The sequence below is a fragment of the Anopheles coustani genome, chromosome X (assembly GCF_943734705.1).
Source record: "Anopheles coustani chromosome X, idAnoCousDA_361_x.2, whole genome shotgun sequence".
In the NCBI taxonomy this organism is placed as follows: domain Eukaryota; kingdom Metazoa; phylum Arthropoda; class Insecta; order Diptera; family Culicidae; genus Anopheles; species Anopheles coustani.
The window spans coordinates 15,905,573-15,930,613 of record NC_071290.1 but is presented as its reverse complement, the minus strand read 5'-3'; the positions used below and the strand labels follow the sequence as shown (position 1 = coordinate 15,930,613).

The window sequence follows — 25,041 nt, the reverse complement described above, 5'->3', positions numbered from 1 at the left end:
GCTTTTTTATTAAATATTGTTTTAATACATTGAATTTGACAATCGTGAAATGTTTGAAAAATAAAAAAGTAAAAGTAATGTCAAGAAAACTTATTATTTTTTAAAAAGTGCAGGACATTTCTTTTACTAATTCATTTCCAACATCCTCAAACTGTTCTGCGAATTTTCCTCTTGTTTAACAAACAACACACAAACATATCTTTACAATGATCTTTTAATTTACGTTAAGGCGTCAATCATATATTTTCATCCAAAAACCACTGTACCTTTTATACATCAAAGCGCAATTAAGATAATTTGAATCATTCACGCATTTTCATATTTTTCATTTAATTTTATCCGAAAGTAAATTCACAAACTTATTCGGAAACAGCTGCTTAGTTTGCTTACCCTATGATCCGCCTTTGGGTGAGTCATAAAGCCTTGTTGGTTCGGAGAAATGTAAAGTATGACCATAACTAAATTGAACCAAAGAAAGCGCGCTACTGTGGCGCCTCTAGTGGCGTCAGCCGGAAATTAATATTTTTAGTAGTATTAGTAAACAATAACAATGAAGTTGTGAAAGTTTCAGACCTGTACTATTTTTTTTCGCGAAATGCCGAATAATGGAAATTTATCGACCAAAAATAGCTCCGCACAAATAACTGGAAAACAAAGGCAATTGAGCAAATTGAATAAGCCGAGAACCCATAAAAAAAAAAAACAATAAAAATGACAAGTATTTTTCTTTTGTACAATTATGCATAACGATTGTTATAAAAATAGGTTTTTAGTATTCTAGTGTTCACTGTTCTTATAAATTTACGTATTTTGTGTTTTGGTTCCTGCATTAGCGCTCGTATCGTGGAAAGGGACACCGTTTTCGCAACGTCCGTTCACTTCTTCTTGCCAAGAACATCTCTAACTGTTCCAACACTTCGTCTAAAATGAAGTTTTGTGATTGCCCAGAGTTTTTCGATGGGGTGAAACTCTGGGAAATTTGGTTTTGGTACCAAGTGGATCTTATTGGTCCAGTACCACTCCAAGACCACCTTGGAATAATGGCAGATCGAGAAATCAGCAAAATACTTCATGTGAATTTATAGGAACAGGGAACATGTAAATAGTAAAAACCTATTATTAAAACTAACTTTATGTATAACTGTGCAAAAGAAAAATACTTTTAATTTTTCTTTGCTTTTATTATGGATTCCAGGCCTTGTCAATCTGTCCACCGGCGCTCCAGTGATTTGTGCGGGCTCATTTTTGGTCGTTCAATTTCCATTATTCGGCATTTCGCGAAAAAAAATAGTACAGGTCTGAAACTTTCACAACTTCATTGTTATTGTTTACTAATACTACTAAAAATATTAATTTCCGGCTGACGCCACTAGAGGCGCCACAGTAGCGCGCTTTCTTTGGTTCAATTTAGTTATGGTCATACTTTACGAGCAAACGTACAGAAGGGTGGAGGAGTGGAGAATGGATTTGGTGATGGCTCAAAGGAGTGGGGGGGGGGGGGGGGGGGGAGCTGTCTCTATAATCAATGGAGAATGAAAAGTATCCCTTCGTTTCGATTGTAACAACCCTGGCCGATTTCCACATCTTCTTCGCAAAGACTGCGAGATAAGAGATGCGCCAGGTTAGCAACGAGAGAAGCCCCGCATCCACATATGAATAACGGAATATAAAGGAATCATACCAGGTCCAGAGGAACCATATTTCATACATACACACCTAAAATTGCATTCTTCTTCATTTTGAGTTTTGTAAAACAAATGATAAAAAATTACTAAAGTAGTTTACCCAATTTTAGAGTTTGGTCGACGACTAGATCATAAAATTTTTTACGACTAGTCGTAAAAGCGCGCAAAAATGTACTCAAGAGAAAATAGCTAGAAACGTTTGGCAGAGCGAACAAAAATTGTAGTCTTTTATTGGTTTATTTCCAAACTGCGTGATTTTAACCTTACGCGCACTATTTATAAATTCAGTCCGGTGTCGATGGACGACCTAAGAAACAATTGATCTTTACGATCCCAGTAACCAGCCAGGTAATCACTGAAGATCTCTTTTTTGGTGTTTACATTATTGATCATGTCGATCGGTATTTTCTGAACCGAATTGGCAGGAAGTGTTAGGAACGAAAAGTGTTTCTAACAACATTAAAATATACCTGAATCCATAGCTCATTTTTCAATAACAATGATGGACACATAGTCCGAACCTTATTTGGCATAGCAGTAAGAAAGCACTTGCTAGCAGAAAATTCGCAAAACGTGCCGCACTTTTACATGCCGAACTATTTGTAAATACAAAGACTGGTACGGAATTATTTTCTTATTTAATGTATTCTGCTTTTGCATATTTTTCATTAGTTTCCCATTCACAACATCATCAACGTTTTATCAACACAAAGTAGGAGGCGCATGGATTAGTAAGACCGTTATGTTCAAACCAATTAGTTTTTTTAAACTGAACCGATCTGACCGGTTGAAGCAGTTTTCTTGCGGAAAGTGAAAACTGGCCGCCGTGCTTTAACTTTCATAAAAGTTGCTTGTGTTGTACACAATTTTCTGTCTTGCTCTAGCGCACGGGCTAGTGCGGAAGATTCGTTTGGTTGCATACTTTGCGGAGTTAACTAAGGACTGTTGCATACATCGCGGTGTTAATTTGGCCGCTTACCTTTCTCGAGCAGCGGCTGCGTTTTGCTAAGGCGGCTGCAAAATGACGTCACACATACCATATGTTTACGTTTTGCTACCACCGACAGGGATCATGTTATTATGATCAGCGCTTAAGTAAGCATTCGAAAATGTTTCTTTTGATTTTAGAATTGCATTCCATCATGAGATTTCTAAATGTCGTCTTAAATTTGATTTTAAAAGCAAAATTATATTATGCTGAAGACAAACCAATATAATTCGATTAAACTCATTTCAATTCTTGCTTCTCATAAAATCTTATGTCATTCTATGTTTCAAAAACACGTTTCTTAATTTTGTACGTACGACACGGTTTCATCAACATGCGGTAAACATATTTTCTATAAAAAAAATTCATATTTTCATTGGAACACAGCTTAAAATTTTCTAATGGCGTTTTCATTCAATTAATAGCTTGTTCCGAGGAATAACGTTAGAATTAAACAAAACAGGCTAATTTTAATGACTTTCCATGCAAAACCGGAATACGCTAGCAACTTTCTGTTGAAAGCTAAATAAAGAGTAGCATTTCTTTTAAATTCAGAACAAGTATGACAACTGTATGATTTAAGTTGAATCCGCCGTGGACAAAACAGTAAACCAACTACATTTGATTATATGTTTGACCAAATATTATTTAAAGCCAGTCGACGACAAGTGGGAAAAAATCCCTGGTACTTTATTCGTCTTTATCCCTGGCAGTTCATTTCGTAATTAAGCAACTTTATCAGAAAACAATCATAAAGAGTATGATTCAGTGGTTTGGACATACCCGGCCACAGTAAATCATGCGCAAATAGCATCGGAGGAATTAAACGGGTCAAAAATAATTTTAATACCCCACATTTCTAACCCTCCGCATGCATCTCAACTACAACCAATCGAAACCCCATGAACAGCACCCTAAGGTAGGACCTATTCCAACATTCTAAAGTCCAAACGGAGAAGCATTTGATCGTGAATGCCACACAACAGCTGAAAAAACTCCTACATGAATGATGTTGTCGGCTATGGCTAAAGTTTCAGCCAAGGACCGTAAGGCTTTGTTAGTGGGCGTCGAAATATTTTTTGAAAGTACTAAAAAGATGAAACTTTACAACAAAATTTACTTCATTCAATTAGCTTAGTTAACTTTTTTCTTTTCGTAAATGAAAATTTGTCTATTTTTTTTTAATGCAAACGTTTCATCAGTTCCGTGTTCTTCAATTATAGTATAATATGATCCCACAACATAGTAAGATAAAACATCATCAAACTAAAAGTAAAAAGCTATGTGAAAATTTGTTCAGTTTCTTGCGTATAGGTCAAAAAGCCTTGTCAAAATAGATGATGGCTTTTCACGGGTAGCAATTTTTTCAAGTTCAACTGTATTTGATCTGCTGATCAGTCATGGCAAGAATTTGCGAGATCTACATATTGATATTCAATAAATCTTAGGAGTAAATTAGGAGTAATGCAAACACCATGCCACACTTTTCTGATCTATGTTCATCAAAACGTTTTTAATGATCCAACTGAAAACTTTGAGATAGGCGTAAATGAATTATTGATACCATTGTCGAAAACATTTGACGAAAACACAATATTTTACTTGTGTAATATGGCCTATGAGCTTCATATCCGCAAATAGTTCATATACAAGGAACCTGAACAATAATTGGGCTGACAATCGAAATATTTGTACGTTTTTGTTTTTTTTCGATTTAATAGATTGGTCCTGCACAAGTTTCACAAAGTTCACAATATGAAGATTTTGAGCCTCAAAGTCCAAACACTTTCCAGATAGTTGAGATCATATTTCAAATCTTAAATGACAATAAGTTTTTTGCGACATTTTCCGTTCAAGTTTTACCAGATGAAAGTCATAGGCCCGCGCGGCGCACAAGCACGACTCATACATTCGTCGACCTCAATTCCTAGGGAATGGCGCGAGTTGAACGCAAAATTTACTGTCAGTCCTTAACTGTTAGTCAGTCCTTAACATGGCGGTTAATGTATAAACTATGTGAATTTTTCGTTATCAGATTGATAAATACTGGGTGAAAGGAAATGCTAAGCTGATAGCAGCTATACCAACGAATCCTTGTAAGGATGTAATCAGATCAAGTAATAAAAAAAGGGTAATCAGATTATAAATACTTTTGAGTTTGGGTAATGAGTTTCATTGTATAATATAAAGAATTATTAATATATAAGAAATATTAACACAACTTAAAATAAATAAAATATGTTAGTCAAGCTAGGTTAAAATACGTTTCATCCAACAAGGTCAATTTGAAAATCTAAGTCACTGCCATCTAGTGGCGTGCGCAGTGAATGCGCGGCTAATTTAGAAATAACCGATTCAGCAAAGACACAGATTTGCATACAATGCGGCTATTTAATAATGTCGCTCACTTCCAGCTCGAATTCTGCTCGAAGTCGCTCAGCGCCTCACTCGTGAGAGGGGGGGGACATCATACTTTGTTTTTACCCTATCTTCTTATATTGTTTTCAACCCAGTCGTTCGATTTCGCACTCTGCAAAATGGATTCGAACAACCTACTTCCACTAGAGTTGTAATGATCAGGCCATATCAGCAAGACGTCGTCAACTATGAGCGAGACCAATAAGAGGAAAAGAGTTGGGATGGACGAGTCTTCCCTCATAAGACACCCTGCATCATCCGACACGATGCAAACGGTGGCGGGGATGTGCTGCTTGGAATGAATCGCGACTTTCCCCGTCGTTAGGTGTTTGGATGCGACCTGCCAGCGGCGTTATTCACTTTGTATCGTCGGCTCAATGGTCTAGGGGTATGATTCTCGCTTTGGGTGCGAGAGGTCCCGGGTTCAAATCCCGGTTGAGCCCAAGATATTTTTTATCAACGATATTATTTGATGTTTAAATTATTTCGATATTAAGTTCAATATTCATATTGTTACAATAAACGTTACGTTTTCGTTGTGATGTTTTATTAAAGCTCTTGTAAGTTTTAATTGGTCTTACATTGAAGAATGCAAGGCTTAAATGAAACGATTCATTTACCTCATTTGTACAGATTTTTAACGTGAGCAAACGATTGGTAATTGAGTATCTGTTTAATTCTGAATTTAGTAAAAAAAAAGAAAATACTTAGATTGAAGATACAATGCTAACTTCAACATTTTCGACATCATGAAATATTCTAATCAAATTAATAAACCAGTGTAGTGACTGAAACAGGTAGTAACATGAAAAACTTATACTTATATTAAAGTATTGTTTGTGTAATTTCTTCCAACCCTGTATAATTACTCAAGAAAATTTAACATTACCATGTGACACTGCTAACTCAACAACATCAAAAACGGAAAATATAAACACGCGTGGTACAAACATCACTTAACTATAGCATTTGGTTATGCCAGTGGAATTGTGATATTAAATTCGTATTAAAGTGTCCTGTGCGCGATTAAATTGCTGTATAAATGTGTCGTGGTTTTAAGCATTACTGGACACCTTTTTTTGTTCGGGCCGGTGACACAGACACCAGATGTTCGTTTCAGGAGGTCGGTTCACACGGACAATGGGGTAGCGCGAACACCACTGGCAACCATGCCCCGCCGCGGGACCCGGCTGCGAGATGCTGTGATAAATCCACACGAATTAATAACTGTTCGTGCCCAAATCAACGCACTAATTGCGGACTCGCCCGGCATATATTTCCTGCCACGCTCGAGAGAGCCGCGGCAGGGAGGGAAGGGCGGGCCACTGAACGATCGGACCCATCAATTTGAGGCGCGCTAAGAGTGGGTATCAATCGTAGCGAAGCTTTCAATTTAATTACGATATAGCGAACTCGAGCAGGGTCCGCTTTCGGCTGAACTCACACGCGACGCGGCGTACGCTTGCTTGTTTTAGAGCCCCGCGTGTGTGTGTTTGATGCAGTACGTTCACACCGAAGTGCCTATCTACTGATGAGTCGGCAAAGATGAGATTAGAGGGCCCGGGCAGATGCCATTTCGGGCACGGCTTCGAAAACGCGGTTGCCCAATCCTTGGGCCGTGTGTGTGTGTCTCGAAGGTCTGCCTGTTTTTCGCTCGCGATTCAATTACGATTGCCTGCCACGCACGGCGGAAGGCGAAAGAGTCCCTCTGCCAGTGTCCCAAGCTAATTGTCACCAGTTTGACGGCGTCGGTGCAACGGGTCGCACAACTAAACGCTAGGGTTCCCAAAATAGACGACGAGACCGGGTAGGCTCGGAAGCTCCCACACCCGCGCGAACAAGGGAGCTAATTGGTAGCTTGTTCTCACATCGGCAGCAACGGGGTAGGGTAGGAGATCCGGTTAATCAAACCGGTTGTGCTATCGCTCCCGGTCGCCTCCCGGCTGCAACTCCTGCTACCCCTGGGCCAGTAGCGGTCTCCTAGTAGCGACCTAATTCGGCCTCTAATTGAGCCTACGACATCCTGGCGAAATGGTCATAAATTGTGCAGTGAAATGATTTTATTTTAATTCGACAGCCGATGCAGGCAGGCAGTAGGCGACAGGAAACCGACAATAGGAACCAAAATTGGCCCATAAATCAAAATCGCAGCCAAACCGCAAGATCGCTGTCGAACGCCCACCAACCGGAAAAGCCACAATGTCCACCACTCACCTCCGTTTGTTCACACACACACACTCACACACAGGTGCTACGAGGAAAGTGTCGCGATTCGAACCGGGAGTCGGTCCGTCAGCCGGACGGAACAATCACCGATAGGTGGGAGTTGGTCCCTACCCCGACGGTGTCCCGACCCCTGCATAACAACATTGTGTGTGTGTGTGTGTGTGTGTGTGCGCCATCGAGATATGCCGGAATCGGTCCACTTAGTCGCACCCTGCCGGGCGTTAATAGAAATGTTACAGTGTGTGCTGATTGGCCGCATGATAAATCACCGACCGTCGATGATGGATGAGGTGGGCTGGCAGGCAAGCAGGCCGTGGCCGTGGCCTTTTATTTTCTCCTTCTGCGAGCGACGGCACCATCAACATCGCTTTTCGATTAGCGATCACCTCTTCTTACGGTGCGTACCTCAGAATCGCTTATCGCCATCGGTGGATCACTAAAAACGATCGCAAGTATTAGTAGTTACCAAGCTGGCCAAGCTTTGAAAAAGGTAAGGCCATAAGAACTCAACAAGATCTATGAGGAGAAATCTAAGTCATCGAAGCAAATCACAAAACCAAAACCGAACCAAACCCATTGGCAGATCATTTGCTTACGGAATGTTTGCAGACTTTTGGCTCCATTAATAATGGATGGAATACACCTTCCGTGGGTGACGATCGAGGGAGAAAAACAGAGAAAAACAAACATCCAAAGCCTTACAGTTAAGCCTCGGAGGTCACTTTGGAGGTCACCAACGGAAGCAAGTCCAGAGGAAACGTTTTTCTAAAGCCGAGTCGGAATATACGCTCCATCTATCCAAATTTACTTTTGTGTTGATTTCTTAACATTTAATGCTTTACTTCTTAACACGAGAAAGGAGTACAAATCTGAAAAATTCAATACTGTTTAATTTTGAAATTGAAACTAAAATACATCGGAAAAATAAAAAAAATATATCGGAAAAAATGCGTGTAATTTGCGTGCCGGACTCAACTCTTGGAAGCTATGGAAACCCTTAAATACAAGTCTCGGACTCTCTCGGAAAGACTCGAACACAAGTTTTCCATACAAGTACTTGTATTGATCGTGCATGGAAGTTTTTAAAAACTCGGAAAAATTACGTGTCCTTTCCATGCAAGTATGTAAAGAAAACCGGAGATTTTTGTTTAAAAATTTAAAAAAACCTAGCATGCAAGTTTTTAAAAAATCGGAAAAATGCGAGCACCTAGCATACGATTTTATCGAAAAAACCGCAAATTTTTGTTCGTGATTTTTGACGTGTAAATTTCGTGAAAATTGTATGCAACGTGCATGCAAGTTTTCCCCACTTCCTTAAGACTTGCATACAAGTTTTCCCTGAAATGCCCTAGCGAAAACATCCGGGAAAACTTGCATGCAAGTTGCATGCAATTTTCACGAAATTTACACGTCAAAAATTTGCGGTTTTTTTGATAAAATTGTATGCTAGTTGCTCGCATTTTTCCGAATTTTTAAAAACTTGCATGCTATGTTTTTTTAAATGTTTATACAAAAATCTGCGGTTTTCTTTGGTATTTGGTACTTGTATTTAAGGGTTTCCATACAAGCTTCCAAGAGTTGAGTCCGGCACGCAAGTTACACGCATTTTTACCGATTTTTTAAAAACTTGCATGCTAGGTTTTTCAAATTTTTAAACAAAAATCTGCGGTTTTCTTTACATGCTTGCATGGACTGCAGTGTCCGATAGCAGCGTTAACTCGCGCCAGACAGTAAGTACGCGTGTAAGAACCCACAGAAGAGAGTTCTTACTGATGATGATTTTTCCGCGCTTTTCACACATTTCAGTGTCTCGTCAAGGAGAAAGAAGCGGCTTAAAGTGAACATCAACGCGTTCTACGTGTTCCATGACGGAGTGCCAGAGGAGGGGTCGGACGATTTCTGGATGTTTCGCCTGATCGCCTTCCGAACCGGACGATATGTATATACTATTATTATCGATATAGCAAAATAATACAACAAACAAAATTATTTTCCTGCATGAAAATAATTATTATGGGAAAGAAAAGATATCCTGAACTCAGCTCATATAATGTAATACGAATGGGGTAAACGAATTCTGAAAAGAAGAGCGGGCAGTTGTGAAGAGAATTCTTTTACATCAAAATGACGACAAAATTTCTCGTTGGGTAATCATTATACATGACGCAAGTGAAAGACATTGATTTAAACTCAACACCAAAACGAGTAATGTGAGAGGCAAGCTGTCTCTAATATTTCGAAACATTCCACTAACAGCCAATTTTTTTTTGTGCGGCACATTTTAACTTCATTATGTTATCCATTTATAGACCACGCTTGTGAACGGATGCAGTGCGACGACCTCATAAATATATAAAGCACCGGACTTATCGCGAAGCGGCCAGATCCTGGTTGGTTGGTTCAACTCTGCATCGCAAAACGAATCGAAACAGTGTCCAGTTGGACCAGCCGCCACTGGAAGGGGAAGATCTTAGGGGATTTCCGTACCTCGCCTCCAGTTTCACCCGCCGGGTATTCCACCATCGGTATGTCAATATTTGGATTGGAGCGGCAATGATTTCCCGCGGGCAAATTCGATGCCCAAAATGGGGGAGGGGTAATGATGCATTTCGGGCGAGAGATACATAAAAAGTAAAGCGAACCGCGACTCAGACCGACACACTAAACCTCGGTGTGCCCGGTGGCGAAACCGAACGCAATAGGTTTATGCAAATAGGCGCTCCTTCGGGTGACGGTGGGAGCGGGAGCTTTGGTAAAGTAGTAAATCGACATTGGACAGCGGTGGGTGAAGAAAGGTGACGGTCGCTGGTCACCACCAGACCCCGACGTGACCGTTTGCAGCATCAAATCACAATTTTACACCGTTTACGACCGCGAAAGCCGCTTAAAACGGAGCCAGGTTCCCGTAACCCGAGGCTCGGCGCAGTCCGGTAGAACCGAACAGCACAATGTAGCGAACCGCACGGAGCCGAACCGGATGGTGAGGGATAATGGTGGTAGCTCCCGATGTTTCCTAACCATCCCCAGTAGCCACGGCGGCATGCTACCGAAATGAGCCTGAATATTCTAGCGACTATCAGTGTGTGTGTGTGTGTGGAGAATAGCGGGCAGCGGGTTAATCGGATTACCATTCATAATTCATTAATTGAAGGCGAGCAGTCTGCGCGCGAAACGCTCACCGTCATTAGGTGCCACCGTAATTTTCACACAAGCAGCTTAGCGCGAGGTCCTCCACGATTGCCCGACGTTGCCGACCGTTTGCGTTCAAGCCGTTGAGCCGTCCACATACTCTAACAGTATAACACGCTCCTGCTGGAAGCATTGTAAGAAATAGTAATCAAATATTTGCAACGTTTGCATCTTGCGAAAGATTACCGGTCTTGCCCAACGAAGTATTGATAGCCAATCGGACCAACCCGATATACCCGCCAGGCTGCCCAACAAAAGGTCAAGCATCCGGAACCCCCTTTCGGGCAACATTCGGATCAGACGATCTAAGAAGATCAGCAGTATGGTTAGGCATGGCATGGGAAAGATAAAAGGATTTAGTCACCATGTTCTTGATGAAAAGATGTGAGTTGGGAAAGATAATAAGAAATAACAAATAGTTTAAATAAAGCTAAATCGATTAAGAATAATCTGTCACAGCATTAACATTGTAGGAAACTTAAAAGAACCAGGACATTGTGGCATTGTAATTATTCCAGCTAAAACCTACCAGTAAAATGCATAACTTATCTTGGCTAGTTTCTTTCTTACCCATCATTAGAAAATTCTCTTCCACTCTTGTTCATAAACCAAGTAATTTATTAAACACTTTTCAACCTAAACATGTATGTTCTACAGCGTTTTACATCTCATCTAGCAACCCCGGTTGGAATAACTGTTCAATATTGTACTCAGAACAAACGAGTTATTCAATGTACTCAGAATAATCGCATAATTTAAAGTAAATCGCCAGAAACGGAAACTGTATCTAATATTGACTTTGCCATAATGCAGGATACACCCGCCTCGGCTGCGCTACTGTACACGGCTTACCTTCACGACGATTGCTGGCACAATGAGGACTTAGAAGCGTACGGTTGAACCTCCGTGCACCCCTAAGACACACATGCTAGGCCAACTCATTAACGCATACCACACACTTACAAAAATATTAACTAACCTCCGCATTCTTCGAGCTGTCCAGAACCTGCTGATTCTCTTTTAACACTTGTCGCACGTTAATATTGATTCGGCATTGTTGGACGTATTCGTCAATCAAGCTCCAATCTTTTTCACAAATCGGATCTGTCTCCGAACTACCATCGTTCGTGGGTTTCCACCGGTCATTGCATTTGCCCACGCCCTCTGGTAGATCCGAATCGAGAAATACACGCGGAACCGCGTGATAACACTGCCTGCTGGCGCCGGTCATGGCAAGAACATCTCCACTTCGTAGTAGGATCGCGTCCGCCTGCTCATCCCGACTGGTTCCGCCTATGAGAAACACAGCAGGCTGTCCAAAACTATGAAAAAAAGAAAAGGGGGGGGACAGTTATCCTGCACCACACGGCTAATTGGATGGTGTTTTTTTTACCTTAACGAGAGCAGTGGTGCCGTCAAATCGTCCTCGGAATGATCGGTGTGTCCGGCGAGTGTGGTTCCGACAGGGTAGTAGTTAACGATAGCCGCCTCCGGTGAGAAACGTTCAAATCCGAGGACTGCCGCGATGGTTCTAACTAATTTGGCAAGGTCTGGTGGAAACATTTGCTTTCTGCTCTCCGCATACACCTTGTTCGACCAGTCGTACTGATATCCCAGTGTGGACCAACGCAACTTGCTTGCGAATTTCCGTCTTTCCAACGAATTGCTCATTGTACTCAACGTTTGCCACCATCCATTGCCGAGCGACCGGTTACCGCCATCTATGGCAGATAGGTTCGTGGTGTTTGGGTGAGCGGGATAGTCGATCAAGCTGGCCGCCATCCAGTGGCGCTGGCCTGCTGGAGTAAACGGATTGGCAATGACAAACAGACCGGGCCGGGTAGTTACCCTAAAGATTTGCCATTCTTGGACCGGTCGAAAAACGGAGGCGTCCCATGTTCCACCGATAAAGTTTGCTTCAATCGCCTGCAAAAACCAAACTATTTAAGCTGACGATGTGTAGTTATTTCAACTTGCAAGTTAGTTTTATCTGCACCTGGAACGGGTAGCTATCGTCGCCAACTAGTAACACATGATTGAGCGAAGGAGGAGGCTTTTTCGCTTTGTAGTACTTAAAAGCACATTGAAACATATCAGCAGGCACAGTTTGATAGCGCACCAGCGTGGTTGGTTAGCAGTGCGCCGGGTTCCTGAAATAGGTTGGCGAGAAGTAGGGTTATCATGGCCGCGTGGCCGCACATATGGCCTTAGTAGCCGGTCCTTTACTAACTAGAGGTCTATGCCTCCAGGTTAGCTTGGGAAGGCCCAGGAAGCTGGATTCCAAAGCCGTGCTGGAGTAAATCCTCTCTGAGGGAGAAGAAGAAGAAGAAACGTATTACCAAACTAACCCAAAATTTGCTACGAAGGTAAATTTTTGTACAACTAAACCACATTTACTCCAAAAATAAGTATTACACACCATAAGGAAACTAATATTACGATTGTTTACTTTTGTTTATTATCCGGCCCCTTTGACGTTTCACGTCTTTCGCGGATTTCCGTTTATACTCCCTACATTACGAATAGAATAAAATTCGTAATCATTCGCAATATTATCAGTAATTCAGCAAACCTAGAGCAAAGACATTGTAAACTATTCGCCCAGATTGAAATATTTACAAATCTAGTTAGACGAATAAGCATAAACATTAAGAATAAAGCATACATTCTAATTAAAAGGTAAAGTGAAACATTCTCCGAAATTTTCAAGTGCCTAAAAGTATGCAATAGGCAGCAACAGGTTGCGTTTCTTTAAATTAAAATTTTTCGTACGGTGCTGTTAATGGCAAACAATAACTTTTTCATCGGCACTATAATTTTATAAAAAGTCGAGTCATCTTTTTTTATTCAAAGAATCCTAGAGCACTACTAGATAAACTAGCTCCAGACTGTATATGGTATATTTTATGTGTTTTTCTAAAACATATTCCACTGCATTTCAAAACCGTCCCCGTTGAGAAGTTAGGGTATGTAGTAGTAAAACTTACTATCTGATTGCTCACATTAGGCAATTATAATAATCATATGATAATTAATGAAAACCGTAAAATCCCAGATGAGGCCCCCTACATTTGGCACAAATATTTACCAAAAAAAAAAAAGCAAACGAACGGCAAATACAGCGGCACATTTCCATACAGTGCAAAACGCTAAAATCAGCATATTCAAACGAACAGTTGTGACTTGCTAATGCTTTCCAAGAATCGTGATCCAGCGATTGAATAATAATAGTCCTGACATAATATTTTTATTTCAAACTCGAATGAAACGTAATCCACTTAAATATAACTTGCAATCGTTTGATCGGGAGATCTATTCTATGAATTTGAAGCTGTCTAACGGCAATACAAAAGGCAACTCAGTTAGAATTTGTCCTAATTGTCCTTAGCTGAATTCGAAATGTTCGCCGACTGTCTTACAAATACCCCTATCTTTCTCGTTCTTTATTTTTTAAGTATGTATAAATTCGCCAGTTCTTCAAATGTATGATGCCTTACATATGTTCACATTGTAACGACATTTTATCGCTCATTATATTTTCAAGCTTCTAGATCCATAAATTCACAGCTTCTACATTGCATATCCGATCGTACCGATGCGAGTAATTCATTAATCAGAAGCATCTCAGTTATCTTATATAAGTATGTTAGTACCAAAAAAAAAAGGCTGCTCTAAGAAAATATTGTATGACAATTGTTTTGAAAAATTAAATGACTCCCACTCACTGCCACGTTTCTCTTTTCCTTACACATAACGGTGCTAATAAATGTCATTAAATTGTTAAATGCCAGGGCCTCCGGCCGGATTGTTTGGAAGAGTTTCTGTGAATTTGGTAAACAAATGTATGTTCAATAGATTGTACGTTTCTAAGATATCACCATCGATGGTAAATTCTTCCTTTTGGATCTGCGAAATGTCCACGCTCAGTAACTCGTTTTCGGGTAGGTAACGATCGAGAAATTTCAAATCTATCTCCAATCCACCGGTTTGGGCCTCGAGCAACCCTTTAACGATTCCGTCGTGCGTACGAACCTCCGTTGCAAACTGGCCAGGAATCTTCCGAATGTGCTCCAAATCCGCTTTCACCATGCAACCAAAGTCGCAAAGAAACAGTGACGGTTTGCGATCACCAACAGTCTCTTGACATACGGCCCGATGCCAGCGATCCATGCTTCGCACCAGACACAGCTCTCCTAGGCGTGGGGTAAAATCCCGTTGGAAAGTTGACACCTTCTTTCCATAGTGCTGCAGTTTACCCTGGAGCTTCTCCAGGTACGGCAGGTCATCCATGTCAATCCAGGTAACGCGGCCGTCAAACTTTATGGTCATCCGATTCAAGATCATAATGCGCTTGTTTTCCCCCAAAGTGGGAGGCTTATAGCCCAAGTCCTAAAAGAAATTGACGCGGTTAGTTTTCATACACACGTTTCGACATCCTTACCGCTACTTACCTCGTACATGATGAAGGCTTCGTGCTCCTTTTGCGTCAATATTGGAGGGATAGTGATCAAACGATTGATATGTTCGTTCACACTCTTAAAGTTCGCAGTGCGTAGCTGCACATCAATCATGTTGTCTCCCTCTAGCTTATGCTTCATCTCGAGGCATTTCCCTTTGAGTTTGTTTAAATATTGCACCGCTGTATCCACCTCCCCAAACTCATCCGTAATATTCGCAAGACACACCTTGTAGACGAACACTTTGCGGTACTTTAATCCCAAATCGTCGATGGGCATCAACGACGCGTTGCTAACGAAGCATACCGTGCCATGTTCGATAAATACACACTTCGACTCCTTCGGACCAGGCTCGGTCAACAGCACCCTGCCGTACGTGCCGTGTGGCGCACCCGGTGCTAAATAAATCTCGCCAGCGACGACTTTCACTTCTGTCCCATCACGAGTTGCATTGCTCAGACTTGCCAATTCGCAATCGGCAATCGCTGTGCAGTAGTCGAACACCACCGCAGGGTCCAGCGACCGAACAAATACGATAGCTTGTGTTAGGACGGCTGTAATGCAAACATGTGCCTTGGTTGGAAGCTTATCTCGCTTAAGAAAAGGGTCATGCACTACGGGAATCGCCGGCGGTGGTTGCCCTTTCGGAGGGCATACGTTGTCGACGTGGTGCTGCTTGTGGTGACCCGTCGAGCAGTATGGATTGTCGCACTTCGAACAAGTAGCATCAGCAAAGTCGCCGCACACTATGCAGTCCAGAAGTGGGCCGAAGGCGGCTTCCTGTTCTTTAGTGAGGTTAGAATATCTATACACCTTCTTCTCCGGGTCGTAATGTCCACCGCGCCCTTCGAAGGACTTGGTAACAGGCTTTTTTGATAATTTCTTTTGCCCGCTTGGTTTCGATCTCCGATCGATTTCCACCGGAAGCACCTGCTGAATGCTAAAGAACCGCTCAGGATCAACCTTCCTCAGCAGTGGTCCCGCGACGGTAGAAAGGTAATCATTCTTCGTACCAAGTACTGCAACCTCGGGAAATTTTATCGCTAGTGGAGGCATCACGCTGTAATTAATGCGTTTCTGGAGACTTTTCTCCTGCCACGATTCGTCGTAATGCCATTGGGCAGGTGTTTTATCATCCTTTTCGGCTGGCCTACGCTTCGGGAAACATATTTGAGCATGGAAATGCAATGACAATTTATTGATGGCCTCGATGGCGCACAACGCTTCGCTGCAAAGATAAACGAAAATAGCAGCAATAAAGTAAGTGTTAGAGGTAAGGATAAGGCAACAATAACTACCCTTCACAGGAAAATTCTACGAATCCAGTATATGAATCGTTCCGCGGTTTACTGGTTCTGATGACTTTCCCGTACGATTTACACAAGTTTCGCAATCCTCGGGCCGTTACGAGTGTCACATTCGAAATTTTTATCGTAGTAAGCGGAGGCTGCTTCATATATTCTGTGTAGCTGCAGTCAAGCAGATCTAATCCATCTTCATCCTGATCCATTATTTTACGTGGTGATTTTCCAACAACTGCTACCGGCAAGCGTACACCAACAATTGTATTTGTCAACAGATTTTAACGTCAAAACCAAGATGAATGAAATGTAAAGGTTATGTCACATTATATGTCAACATCGGCCATTGTTGGTATAAAAATTTAGCACAATTAAAAACCGTATTAACCACAAGTGGTCGAATCATTAGTTATTGTATTTTAAGCCCCGAGCCCGTGATCATTTCGGCCAATGAGGACCAGAAGTCAACGAAATGATTATAATAAGCATCGAAGTATAGATCATGAGATGTAGGTCATGGTGCTTGCAGTTAATGATTGGCTATAATAAGTAATAAAGCATTATTGGTATCTATTTAATAATATTGGATGCTTATTGATAAACTTTGATCATCTACATGGTGCACTAGAAAAGCAGCAGCAACGCACGTTCGTAATACATACCGTAATAAACATTCACTTTGGTAGAAATACAATCTGGGAAACGTCAAACTGGCTGTACCAAAGACAACCTGTAAATATTTAACAACCTTTATTGTACGCCGCGTGTTTTTATTACAGTGCTAGCCTCGATAGCCGGTGCCTTGTGGGTAAGCTTTTTACAGCAGAATCAAGCGATTTAGTTTAATGTAAGCATACATTAACTTAACTCTACAGGAACTGAAACGGGCAGAAGTGTAGCCAAGTCGGTGGAAAGTGGTGCGCATCATGGGAGAACCATTTTCAATTGATGACGTCGATCGGGATGCATACGGCGAGCTTCGGGACAGTGTGGTTTTCATCCAGCGAAACGAACAGCTCTCGCTGGCGATCGAAAAAATCCAAAAGAGTCTCAATGTCGCCTGCCAAGAATACAAGAACTATAGCAACTTTACATTCGAAGAAAAAGCCCGATACGATTCGCTACTTGCGTACAGCGTAAATTCGTTGATTTGGATGTATCAGAAGCTGACCGGCGCTACCGACCTTGCGGTAAGTTTGTGTTTCAAACGGTAGGATGACTCTGTAATAATTGTTATCTGTTGCTTAGGATTCTATAAAGCACGAGCTTGGCCGCGTGCGGGCCGCAATGGAACGCACGAAAGAAATACACGACTCGCTCACCGAGCGGCCCCGGTTGAACCAGCAGGCGGCAAAACGCTTCATCCGCGCCGGTCTGTACGATGCGAACAAACCGGAAAAGTCGACCGATACTCCACCAAACAAAAAGATACGGTTTGACGACTAACACGCGGTAATAGATAAGGTTAGCGATACTTCAGTTCAAGGTGTACCAAAATATTAGTTGTTAATCATAAGTTCCACCTAGGCTACGTCAGGTAAAGGCAAAGGAAGATGAATACTTTTGTGCCGCATAACGTCGAAACATACCGTCTGTAATACCGTTCGAAGTAGAACATCATGCATTGAAACAAGTCAGTCAGTCATTGATCGACGTTCTTTATCATCGCTGTACAATGATCTTTTTTTAGGCAGCAGAATGATTAAGCGGGTAAAAATTGGGGACTAAATTACCCTCCAAGAAAAAGGCAACCAGAACAATATTGCCAACTATGCCATTTAAATTTGTATTGCCACTTGAGGAAAAGCTACCCGAACTCGTAGTCTTTTTTGGAATGATTTTTCTCCATTCGTTGTAGCAGCGAATGCACCACGAGTGGAGGTTTTGTATGCTCATTCCATTTTCCCTGCGCTAGGGGCTCTAAGGACAGCCGAGTTTAATCATGCATAATATTTCAATATATTAGGCCAAACCAGCCATTGTGATGAACCAGTCAACCTTTTCGAAGAAAGCAATGTTGATGAACCAAACTTGGTCGTAAAAGCGTACATGAAAGCTGCCGCGAACTATGTTAATATACATTCAATCTGAATTCTTCGAATGCTCTTCACGAACAAAGGGTGTATTAAGGAAGACATTGCAACAAGGAATTTCGTAACCCTTACAAGCAGTGTGCGTGTTATAGGAACGTGTAAAGTATTTTTATAAGAGGCGCGTTCACATACGTCAACAACCTGGATAGGGTTTCGGTTGAGTTAAACGTTAGAAATAAAGTGTAACGCAGCTTTACCACCGTATATTTGTAGGATTTTCTTCTATCAGAGCCGGTGGGTTTGCGTAAAATGGAGGAAATGTAAAATTTCAATTAGTCTCAGTCATAGATTCTAAATGAGTTAGCATACATCTCCACTGCTATATCCTTTGCGGAGCTGCGTTTCACTTTCCCATTTGCAGTCATGGGTAGCTGTCCGACGAAGAATACACCACCACGGAGTCGTTTATGTTCGGCGGAGACGCTTTTCTCCAAGTGATCTAGCACGCTTTGCTTCGACAGTGCGTCACCCGCCGGCCCCTCTGCCCGCACAATGAGTGCCATGGCGAGATCATCGAATGGCGCTGCCGGATCCGGGACGCCAACAACCGCCACCAGCCGCACACCGGGCATCTCGCCGATAATACTTTCGAGCTCGGCCGGCGCCACCTGACGGCCTCCGACTTTGAAGATCTCCTTCATGCGCTCGACCAGAAAGAGGAACCCGTCCGTGTCGAAACGAGCGATATCGCCGGTGCGAACGTAGCCGTCCTGGTCGAGGGCGCCCGCGGTAGCGACTGGATCGCGGTGATAGCCGAGGAACGGATGTGCGGGGCGCACGAGCAGCTCACCGGGTTCGTTTGGCCCTAGAAGGCGACCCTCCGCGTCGACGATCTGCACGTAGAGAGAGAACAGTGACAACCCGGGGAACCGTGCCACACCCGATCAACGTACCTTCGCCTTAACACCGGGAGTGAGGAATCCGACCGAATCGGCGCGCGGCACGTACTCGTAAGCCACCGGACCCGCCTCGCTCATGCCGTAGCCGACAAAGCATCGACCACGGCCGCTAACCACCGCCTGTTGATTGATGGCGGCCCGCAGCGTGATCGGCACCGGGCTCCCCCCGACGGCAAACAGTTTGAGCGAGCGAAGCCGATCGCCACCGTTTTCCAGCATTCGGATCATGTCCGCGGCCAGTGTGGGCGTCACAAGCAGGACGGTCACATCGTACCGCTGGCACAACTCGATCGCTAAGCCGGGCGACGTGGGTTCGCTAGTGATGATGCGCCGGATGCCATTGAGCACCCCCGTCATCAGCATCTGCAGGCCGGATATCCAGTAGAGCGTGCTGAAGCACAGGATCGTATCGTCACGGTCGAGCTGACTGATCCGCTGGTAAGGCGCGATGAGCTGTGCGTGCGAGATGCGGACCGCCTTCGGCATACCGGTCGTCCCAGAGGAACAAACAATGGCCGCCGTTCGCCGCTCCGAATCGCCCAGGTACGGCGGGACGTACGCGTCCTCCAGTTTCGACACTTTCCCCCCGAGCAGCGTGTCGATGCAATAGCACTGCGGGTCAGCCGGCTCGTGGTCCGTCATCTGTAGCACACCTACCTTGTCAAACTCGAGCAGCAACCCTGCAAAAGTGTCACCGACCGCCGCCCGCACGGACGGCAGCGTTTGACGGTCAGTGATCATGGCGCGAGGCCGCATGATGCCCAGCATATTGCGGATCTCTTCGGAGCTGAACGCCGGATCGAGCGTGCCGATTGGGATGCCGGCTAGGAAGCACCCGATCGCGACCGGCGCCACGTTGTCGGAGTTCCGCGCGATAAGCACCACCGGGTCGCCCCCATCGGCGGGCGCGTTGCTCAAGTGGTCCTGCAGGAACAGGGCAAAACGAATTGCCCGGCGGCGCAGATCGTCGCAGGTCAGCCAAACGTTCGTGTCCGCATTGATTTGCGCCACCTTGGTCGGCGTCCGCTCGAGCACGTTCAGCAGCACTTGGCCGACGCTGGCACGCGGATTCAGCACCGGTGGTCGCGGCCGGGCGGACCAGATGCGTGCCTCGGGATCGTACTGCGTCATGTCCGGATGGTTCGAAGGGAGATCTAGAACTGAACCATTCCACGTCGGTGCTCGTCTCGAGACCGCTCGCATCTTATCTTACCCTTTCTTGAGAGAACAAGTGGCCACTCAAGATACTATACTATCATGTCAGGAGAAGAGCCCACCGGTACTTCATACGAACCTGTTATAATCAAATCTCGTACATTTATTTTCTCTGCAGAAACAACACCTTTGGCTTTTGCAATAAACACCCGTTAATCCCAACGCAATCCACGGAAACCGGTGTGTCAGGTTTGTTTCCCCCCGGTATTTATTCCATCAATGAAGTGCTCAACCACGTTCTGCTGGGCTCTTTTACGTGTTGGAACCAATCGAGTGGTATCTTGACTGCGAAGCACTAGCCTTCCGAACGGAATTACCTATCTACTTAACCTATTTGTTTGTTTACGTTTTACATGTTTTATAATTTTGCCGTTACAAACCGGACGGTGCCGATTGGCTGCTCTGCTCAAGGTCAGAGCACTGGTTGTCGTTTTATTTTTTTACAATTCGTCATCGTGAACAATTTCCACGCGATTTTCCAGCGCCCAATCGCCTTGGAACCAAATACGCTCCCCGAGGTAGTCGATGTAGTAGCTGGCGTTTTTCGATACATAGAGTGAAAACCGGTAGACCCAGCGCAGCATCCATTGCAGTACGCGGAAACCCATCTTCTTCATCCGTTCCGACATGGCTGTTCCGCTGCTTAGACTGTTCTGCTGCGCTGTGAAAAAACGTTGATCCGATCGTTAGTAGCTCCCCCATCGATTGTTTATAGGCTTTACTTATTTATAATTTTATTAAAATGTACCTATTGTAAGCTACAACCAGCTGCGTCCCACCCTCACGCGATGACGTTTCGCTCAAAGCCTACTAGTAAAGCGAACGATGTACCGGTTAACACATTTTGAAATGCATCACGCTGTTTACTTCGGTAAGGGATGGAGTTTTCTTCACTGTTAGCTCAACAAGGAGCGTTTCGTTGAATGTATGACTTTGTTGAAACTCAACAATCTGTTTTCAACTGCAACAAACTGCTTTTTCTCCAACTGCGTTCCTAGCATGATGACGTTTCCATGAAGATCAAGGGCGGCTGGATGCGTCCGCTGGACCGATTTGAAATTAATCTCGAGCCGTTGCCTTCGGTGATTAATGTTTTGCTAGAACTGCATTCATTTGCATTTTTATGGAAGCTTGGTCTATTTATTAGTTGTTGAAAAACAAGGCTCAGATACTATTTTATGAAACAACTTCATCAACAATTATCGTGCTAACGCAATTTTTCACATTTCCGCCTAAAGGTATGCAATGCGATGACAAACCGTTGAACCGTTGCCTTTCCGTTAAAAGAACCAACCGGTTTGATTTGAGGGTAAATTTATTTTACATACTAAGTTGTAAGTTTAAATTGTTACTATATCTGTAGAGGTGTATCTTCAATATTCTCTTTATGCAAACACCCTATTAATTCTTTCCGAGAATTTAGTGGTAGCTAGTTAAACGTTAATTTCCGCTAGTTTGCGCCCTTCTTATTTCCTAATCTACAATTGAATTGTTCCCTTTTTTTACATATATTTTATCCTCTATTTTTTTTCAAATAATGTTATTTAAATAATTCATTGACCATCCTCTATTTTTTTTTCTTTCGGTTTTGTAAATTTATGATGTAGCGACATCATTTATGAAATTGAGTTTTGGGAGAGGAATTTATTGCCTTTTTACTAATTTTCTTTTTTTCTTTCATGCTATAGTTTTTGTGATATCGCTTTTTTTTGTGATTACTTTTCATTCGTAAAAAAAGTTTTCCCGTAAACAAGTTATTTCATTTTTCTCTTCCTCTCCTCTTTATTCGCTTTTCTTCTTCACACCAGTCACTGGAGCACTCCATCGATGCTCGTCTTCTCTTCTCTTCCATGTTTATCCCTCCAGGGATTTTCGAATGAGTTCGTAGCCTTCGTCTGCTACTATCGCCTACGCCTGACGGATACGCATGTACCCGGCGGCGTACGCCCTTGCCGACTCCACGAGTGTCGGCGACGGATCCAGCTCCTTATGGGTTTCTAGTATACCGTGACTATAGTCGTAGCACTTTTCGGGGACTGGGTACTTCCCCCAACGCTCGCCGTAATCCTCACTCGGGTCTCCTGCTTCTAGCGAATGGTAAATTTTCCTCAGGGTCTCCATTGCGTTTGACTCCTTGTTCACCATTTGCGGACTCTTAAATAGTACTTTTCCTACCCCTAGTCTCCTCCCCCCCCCCTCCCCCTGTCCCCGTCTCCTTTCCCCTTGTTTACAGGTGTTATCGTATGGTCATCACCTGAAAGGTTTTTTGCTTTGCTTTCATATGTAACTTCTCCAATTTCTCTGGGAACCTACATTTTTGGGTCAGCCTGTCTGTCTCGAACGGAAGTCGGTTTTTCATCGTTAACCGTTCTACCGGCCGCGTTGGTAAAAAAAAGTTGCACCGTCGACAAGGCGTTGTTCACATTACGCCGCCGACGTCGCTTGCATAATCAGACTATCAAATAAGCTGGTTGTTAACACGGGGCCCGATACCCATGGTTTTCCCAATGGGGGCGTAAACAAGATTTTGCAATGTTGTTCTTTGGTGTTCTATGTTCGAGTTGGAACAATTTGTTGCTGGCCAGCAAAGGAGTATCTTTCGGCCGAAATGTTTGTTTGCTTTCACACGCTCTTCTTTGATTCCCGCCAAACTGAGTTTTCAAATATGGATTGTTACTTCAGTAATTGTCGATGACAGCATAATAAACTAAATGCAGGCTTTCGCATAGTTGGATAACAAACCAGCGCTCTTAATCAGGTCAACTAACGGGCGTGGCGAGTGTAGAGCAAGAGAAAACATAGCTCGTAAACGAGATATATAACTAAGAACTTTAGGTATATGAATGTAAAATTGACAAATAAAATCCCACTTGAACTCAACAGAGACGAATGACCGGAGAGTTCAAAGTCTCTAAAATAAAAAAAAGGAACTTGAACTCAAGCCGAAGGTGTAAAGGTGTCTCTTAATGCAGTCGGAGGCTTTGCTTCCGGTCTTTGTTGACGTTAACAGCAACTTCTGCAGTAAATAACAGCGCTAGAGTTAACAGGAAAAAGCTAGAAAATAGAAAAAAAAAGTCGAAAAAAGGCCCGAGCTCGACCGAGAGACACAGTGGCGGATTAACAAATTAGGAGGCCCCACGCGGAAAATCAAACAGGGCCCCTTTGATCAATCTTTAGGTTTTGATTTTTACAAATATTATATGTAAGCGATGCATCTGCCGTTTAGTCCTTTAAGTTTTTTTTAAATTTTTTTGTTCATTTGTTAAAGATTGAGTGTATGCAGGATTTAATTACGTTATATTGTTTCTTTTACTCAAAAAATTATGTGTTTTTTACAATTCGAGAAAGAATCAAGATTATGAAATTATTTTTAAAAGATTTATTGATTTACAAATAATGCAAACATAAAATTGAAATTATGGAACAGGCAGGATGAAAATTCAGATATTAATCTATTCAAATAAACGAAATATTGCTCGCTTGTAAATCCTAAAGTAAGTGTAAGTTCTAAATAATTTTTTTTTCGACATTTCTTCCAGGCAAAGTCATTTATGATGTCTGTTGCATCAATATTATCTGAAAATTCCTGTTCGATATAAAGTATTGCTAAACTTTTCAATTTTGTTTCACCTATCGAATTATGCAAATAGTTTTTTACCCTTTTCAAGACAGAAAACGATCTTTCTCCTGAGGAATTCGAAACTGGTATTGTTAATAGAATTTTTAGAATTACCTCAATGTTTGGTAAAGTGCAGGACATTTCGTTGCTCACACGGTAGAAATTTGTTAAATTTATATTATTTTGAGGAAGAAGCTCGTTTAATTTTTTTTGTACATTTTGCAAACCAACTGCTATATTATTTTCTTTGATAAACAATAAAAATTGTTCGATTTTATCTTCCTAACAATTTACATCATTTTTTTACATCAAACAATTTACATTAAAATTGTTCTTTTGATGAATTCAAGTCAACAAATATTTTAAACGGTTCAATGGTTTGTTCGTATTTGTCTGCTCTTTGAGCTATTTGGGCAGTTACATTATCGCAAATGCTGTAGAAGGTATTGACTCTGAAAACATTCAGATTTTTGTTTGTTCCTTTTCGAATTCGCTCATTCGAATCAAACGATAAGCCAGTTATTCTTGTAGCTTCCCTTTCCCTACTGGTTGTAGTGACTTATTGGTCGCATTCATTCTTTGCAAAATTGTATTGCAGATTATGGTCATTAAATAAATTTCAAATTTAGACATGTTTATTAACAATGATTTTGCTTCGTGAATTCTTCCCAGTTTTTTTATTTCGTCAGTAACTATTTTATTTAGCGCTTCCTTGATTTGCTGAAATCCTGCTTTGAATTTGTGTGATCCACATTGCCCTCGGGGCCCCCAGACAGCTCGGGGCCCCCCGCGGCCGGTTAGTCCACTTACCGTTAGAGCCGCTGCTGGAGAGACATGATATTTCAAAGGGAGGATCGACCCCTGTGGAACACCGTCACTCAGGTGCCTCGACGCTGAGTCTCTCGCTGGAGTCGAAGACGAGTTGACGATCACACATCCAACTAGCAAGCA

The 25,041-nt window shown here is 42.6% G+C and overlaps 4 protein-coding genes and 1 non-coding gene across 7 annotated transcripts; 2 read left to right on the top strand and 3 right to left on the bottom strand.

Moving 5' to 3' along the window:
* The first annotated feature begins 5,462 nt into the window (after window positions 1-5,462).
* Window positions 5,463-5,534, top strand: Trnap-ugg (transfer RNA proline (anticodon UGG)). Its single transcript has one exon. It is a non-coding gene; the product is annotated as a tRNA-Pro (tRNA).
* Window positions 5,535-11,385: 5,851 nt separating this feature from the next.
* On the bottom strand, window positions 11,386-12,958 carry LOC131269110 (nucleic acid dioxygenase ALKBH1). 2 transcript variants are annotated; one of them, XM_058271429.1, is made up of 4 exons: window positions 12,926-12,958; window positions 12,503-12,813; window positions 11,900-12,432; window positions 11,386-11,828 (listed from the first exon to the last, which is right to left on the bottom strand). In XM_058271429.1, exons 2-4 carry the CDS (start codon window positions 12,596-12,598, stop codon window positions 11,477-11,479), a joined length of 981 nt encoding a protein of 326 aa, XP_058127412.1. In that variant the 5' UTR covers window positions 12,599-12,813; window positions 12,926-12,958; the 3' UTR covers window positions 11,386-11,476. The 2 variants fall into 2 exon arrangements, with proteins under 2 accessions (XP_058127412.1, XP_058127413.1); XM_058271430.1 differs by lacking the exon at window positions 12,926-12,958 and adding an exon at window positions 12,855-12,889 and having other exon boundaries at window positions 12,503-12,656.
* Window positions 12,959-13,723: 765 nt separating this feature from the next.
* On the bottom strand, window positions 13,724-16,181 carry LOC131269112 (protein vreteno-like). The gene is made up of 2 exons (XM_058271433.1): window positions 14,958-16,181; window positions 13,724-14,895 (listed from the first exon to the last, which is right to left on the bottom strand). Exons 1-2 carry the CDS (start codon window positions 16,017-16,019, stop codon window positions 14,287-14,289), a joined length of 1,671 nt encoding a protein of 556 aa, XP_058127416.1. The 5' UTR covers window positions 16,020-16,181; the 3' UTR covers window positions 13,724-14,286.
* Window positions 16,182-17,024: 843 nt separating this feature from the next.
* On the top strand, window positions 17,025-18,561 carry LOC131269726 (nuclear nucleic acid-binding protein C1D-like). 2 transcript variants are annotated; one of them, XM_058272223.1, is made up of 3 exons: window positions 17,025-17,068; window positions 17,140-17,454; window positions 17,513-18,561. In XM_058272223.1, the coding sequence occupies exons 2-3, from the start codon at window positions 17,191-17,193 to the stop codon at window positions 17,708-17,710; spliced, it is 462 nt and encodes a 153-aa protein (XP_058128206.1). In that variant the 5' UTR covers window positions 17,025-17,068; window positions 17,140-17,190; the 3' UTR covers window positions 17,711-18,561. The 2 variants fall into 2 exon arrangements, with proteins under 2 accessions (XP_058128206.1, XP_058128205.1); XM_058272222.1 differs by having other exon boundaries at window positions 17,049-17,072.
* LOC131269725 (long-chain-fatty-acid--CoA ligase-like) lies at window positions 18,535-20,387 on the bottom strand. The gene is made up of 2 exons (XM_058272221.1): window positions 19,251-20,387; window positions 18,535-19,190 (listed from the first exon to the last, which is right to left on the bottom strand). The coding sequence occupies exons 1-2, from the start codon at window positions 20,385-20,387 to the stop codon at window positions 18,636-18,638; spliced, it is 1,692 nt and encodes a 563-aa protein (XP_058128204.1). The 3' UTR covers window positions 18,535-18,635.
* Between the last annotated feature and the right edge of the window lie 4,654 nt (window positions 20,388-25,041).

Bases quoted from the DNA above. Each gene is read 5' to 3' on its own strand.
- LOC131269110 (XM_058271429.1), bottom strand. From the start codon at position 12,598: ATGTTTCAATGTGCTTTTAAGTACTACAAAGCGAAAAAGCCTCCTCCT. The intron at 12,433-12,502 runs GTGCAGATAAAA...TGGTTTTTGCAG, and splicing joins ACGATAGCTACCCGTTCCAG to GCGATTGAAGCAAACTTTAT. The intron at 11,829-11,899 runs GTAAAAAAAACA...TTTTTTTCATAG, and splicing joins GCACCACTGCTCTCGTTAAG to TTTTGGACAGCCTGCTGTGT.
- LOC131269112 (XM_058271433.1), bottom strand. From the start codon at position 16,019: ATGCCTCCACTAGCGATAAAATTTCCCGAGGTTGCAGTACTTGGTACG. The intron at 14,896-14,957 runs GTAAGTAGCGGT...AATTTCTTTTAG, and splicing joins AAGCCTTCATCATGTACGAG to GACTTGGGCTATAAGCCTCC.
- LOC131269726 (XM_058272223.1), top strand. From the start codon at position 17,191: ATGGGAGAACCATTTTCAATTGATGACGTCGATCGGGATGCATACGGC. The intron at 17,455-17,512 runs GTAAGTTTGTGT...TCTGTTGCTTAG, and splicing joins CCGGCGCTACCGACCTTGCG to GATTCTATAAAGCACGAGCT.
- LOC131269725 (XM_058272221.1), bottom strand. From the start codon at position 20,387: ATGACGCAGTACGATCCCGAGGCACGCATCTGGTCCGCCCGGCCGCGA. The intron at 19,191-19,250 runs GTACGTTGATCG...CTCTACGTGCAG, and splicing joins CTCCCGGTGTTAAGGCGAAG to ATCGTCGACGCGGAGGGTCG.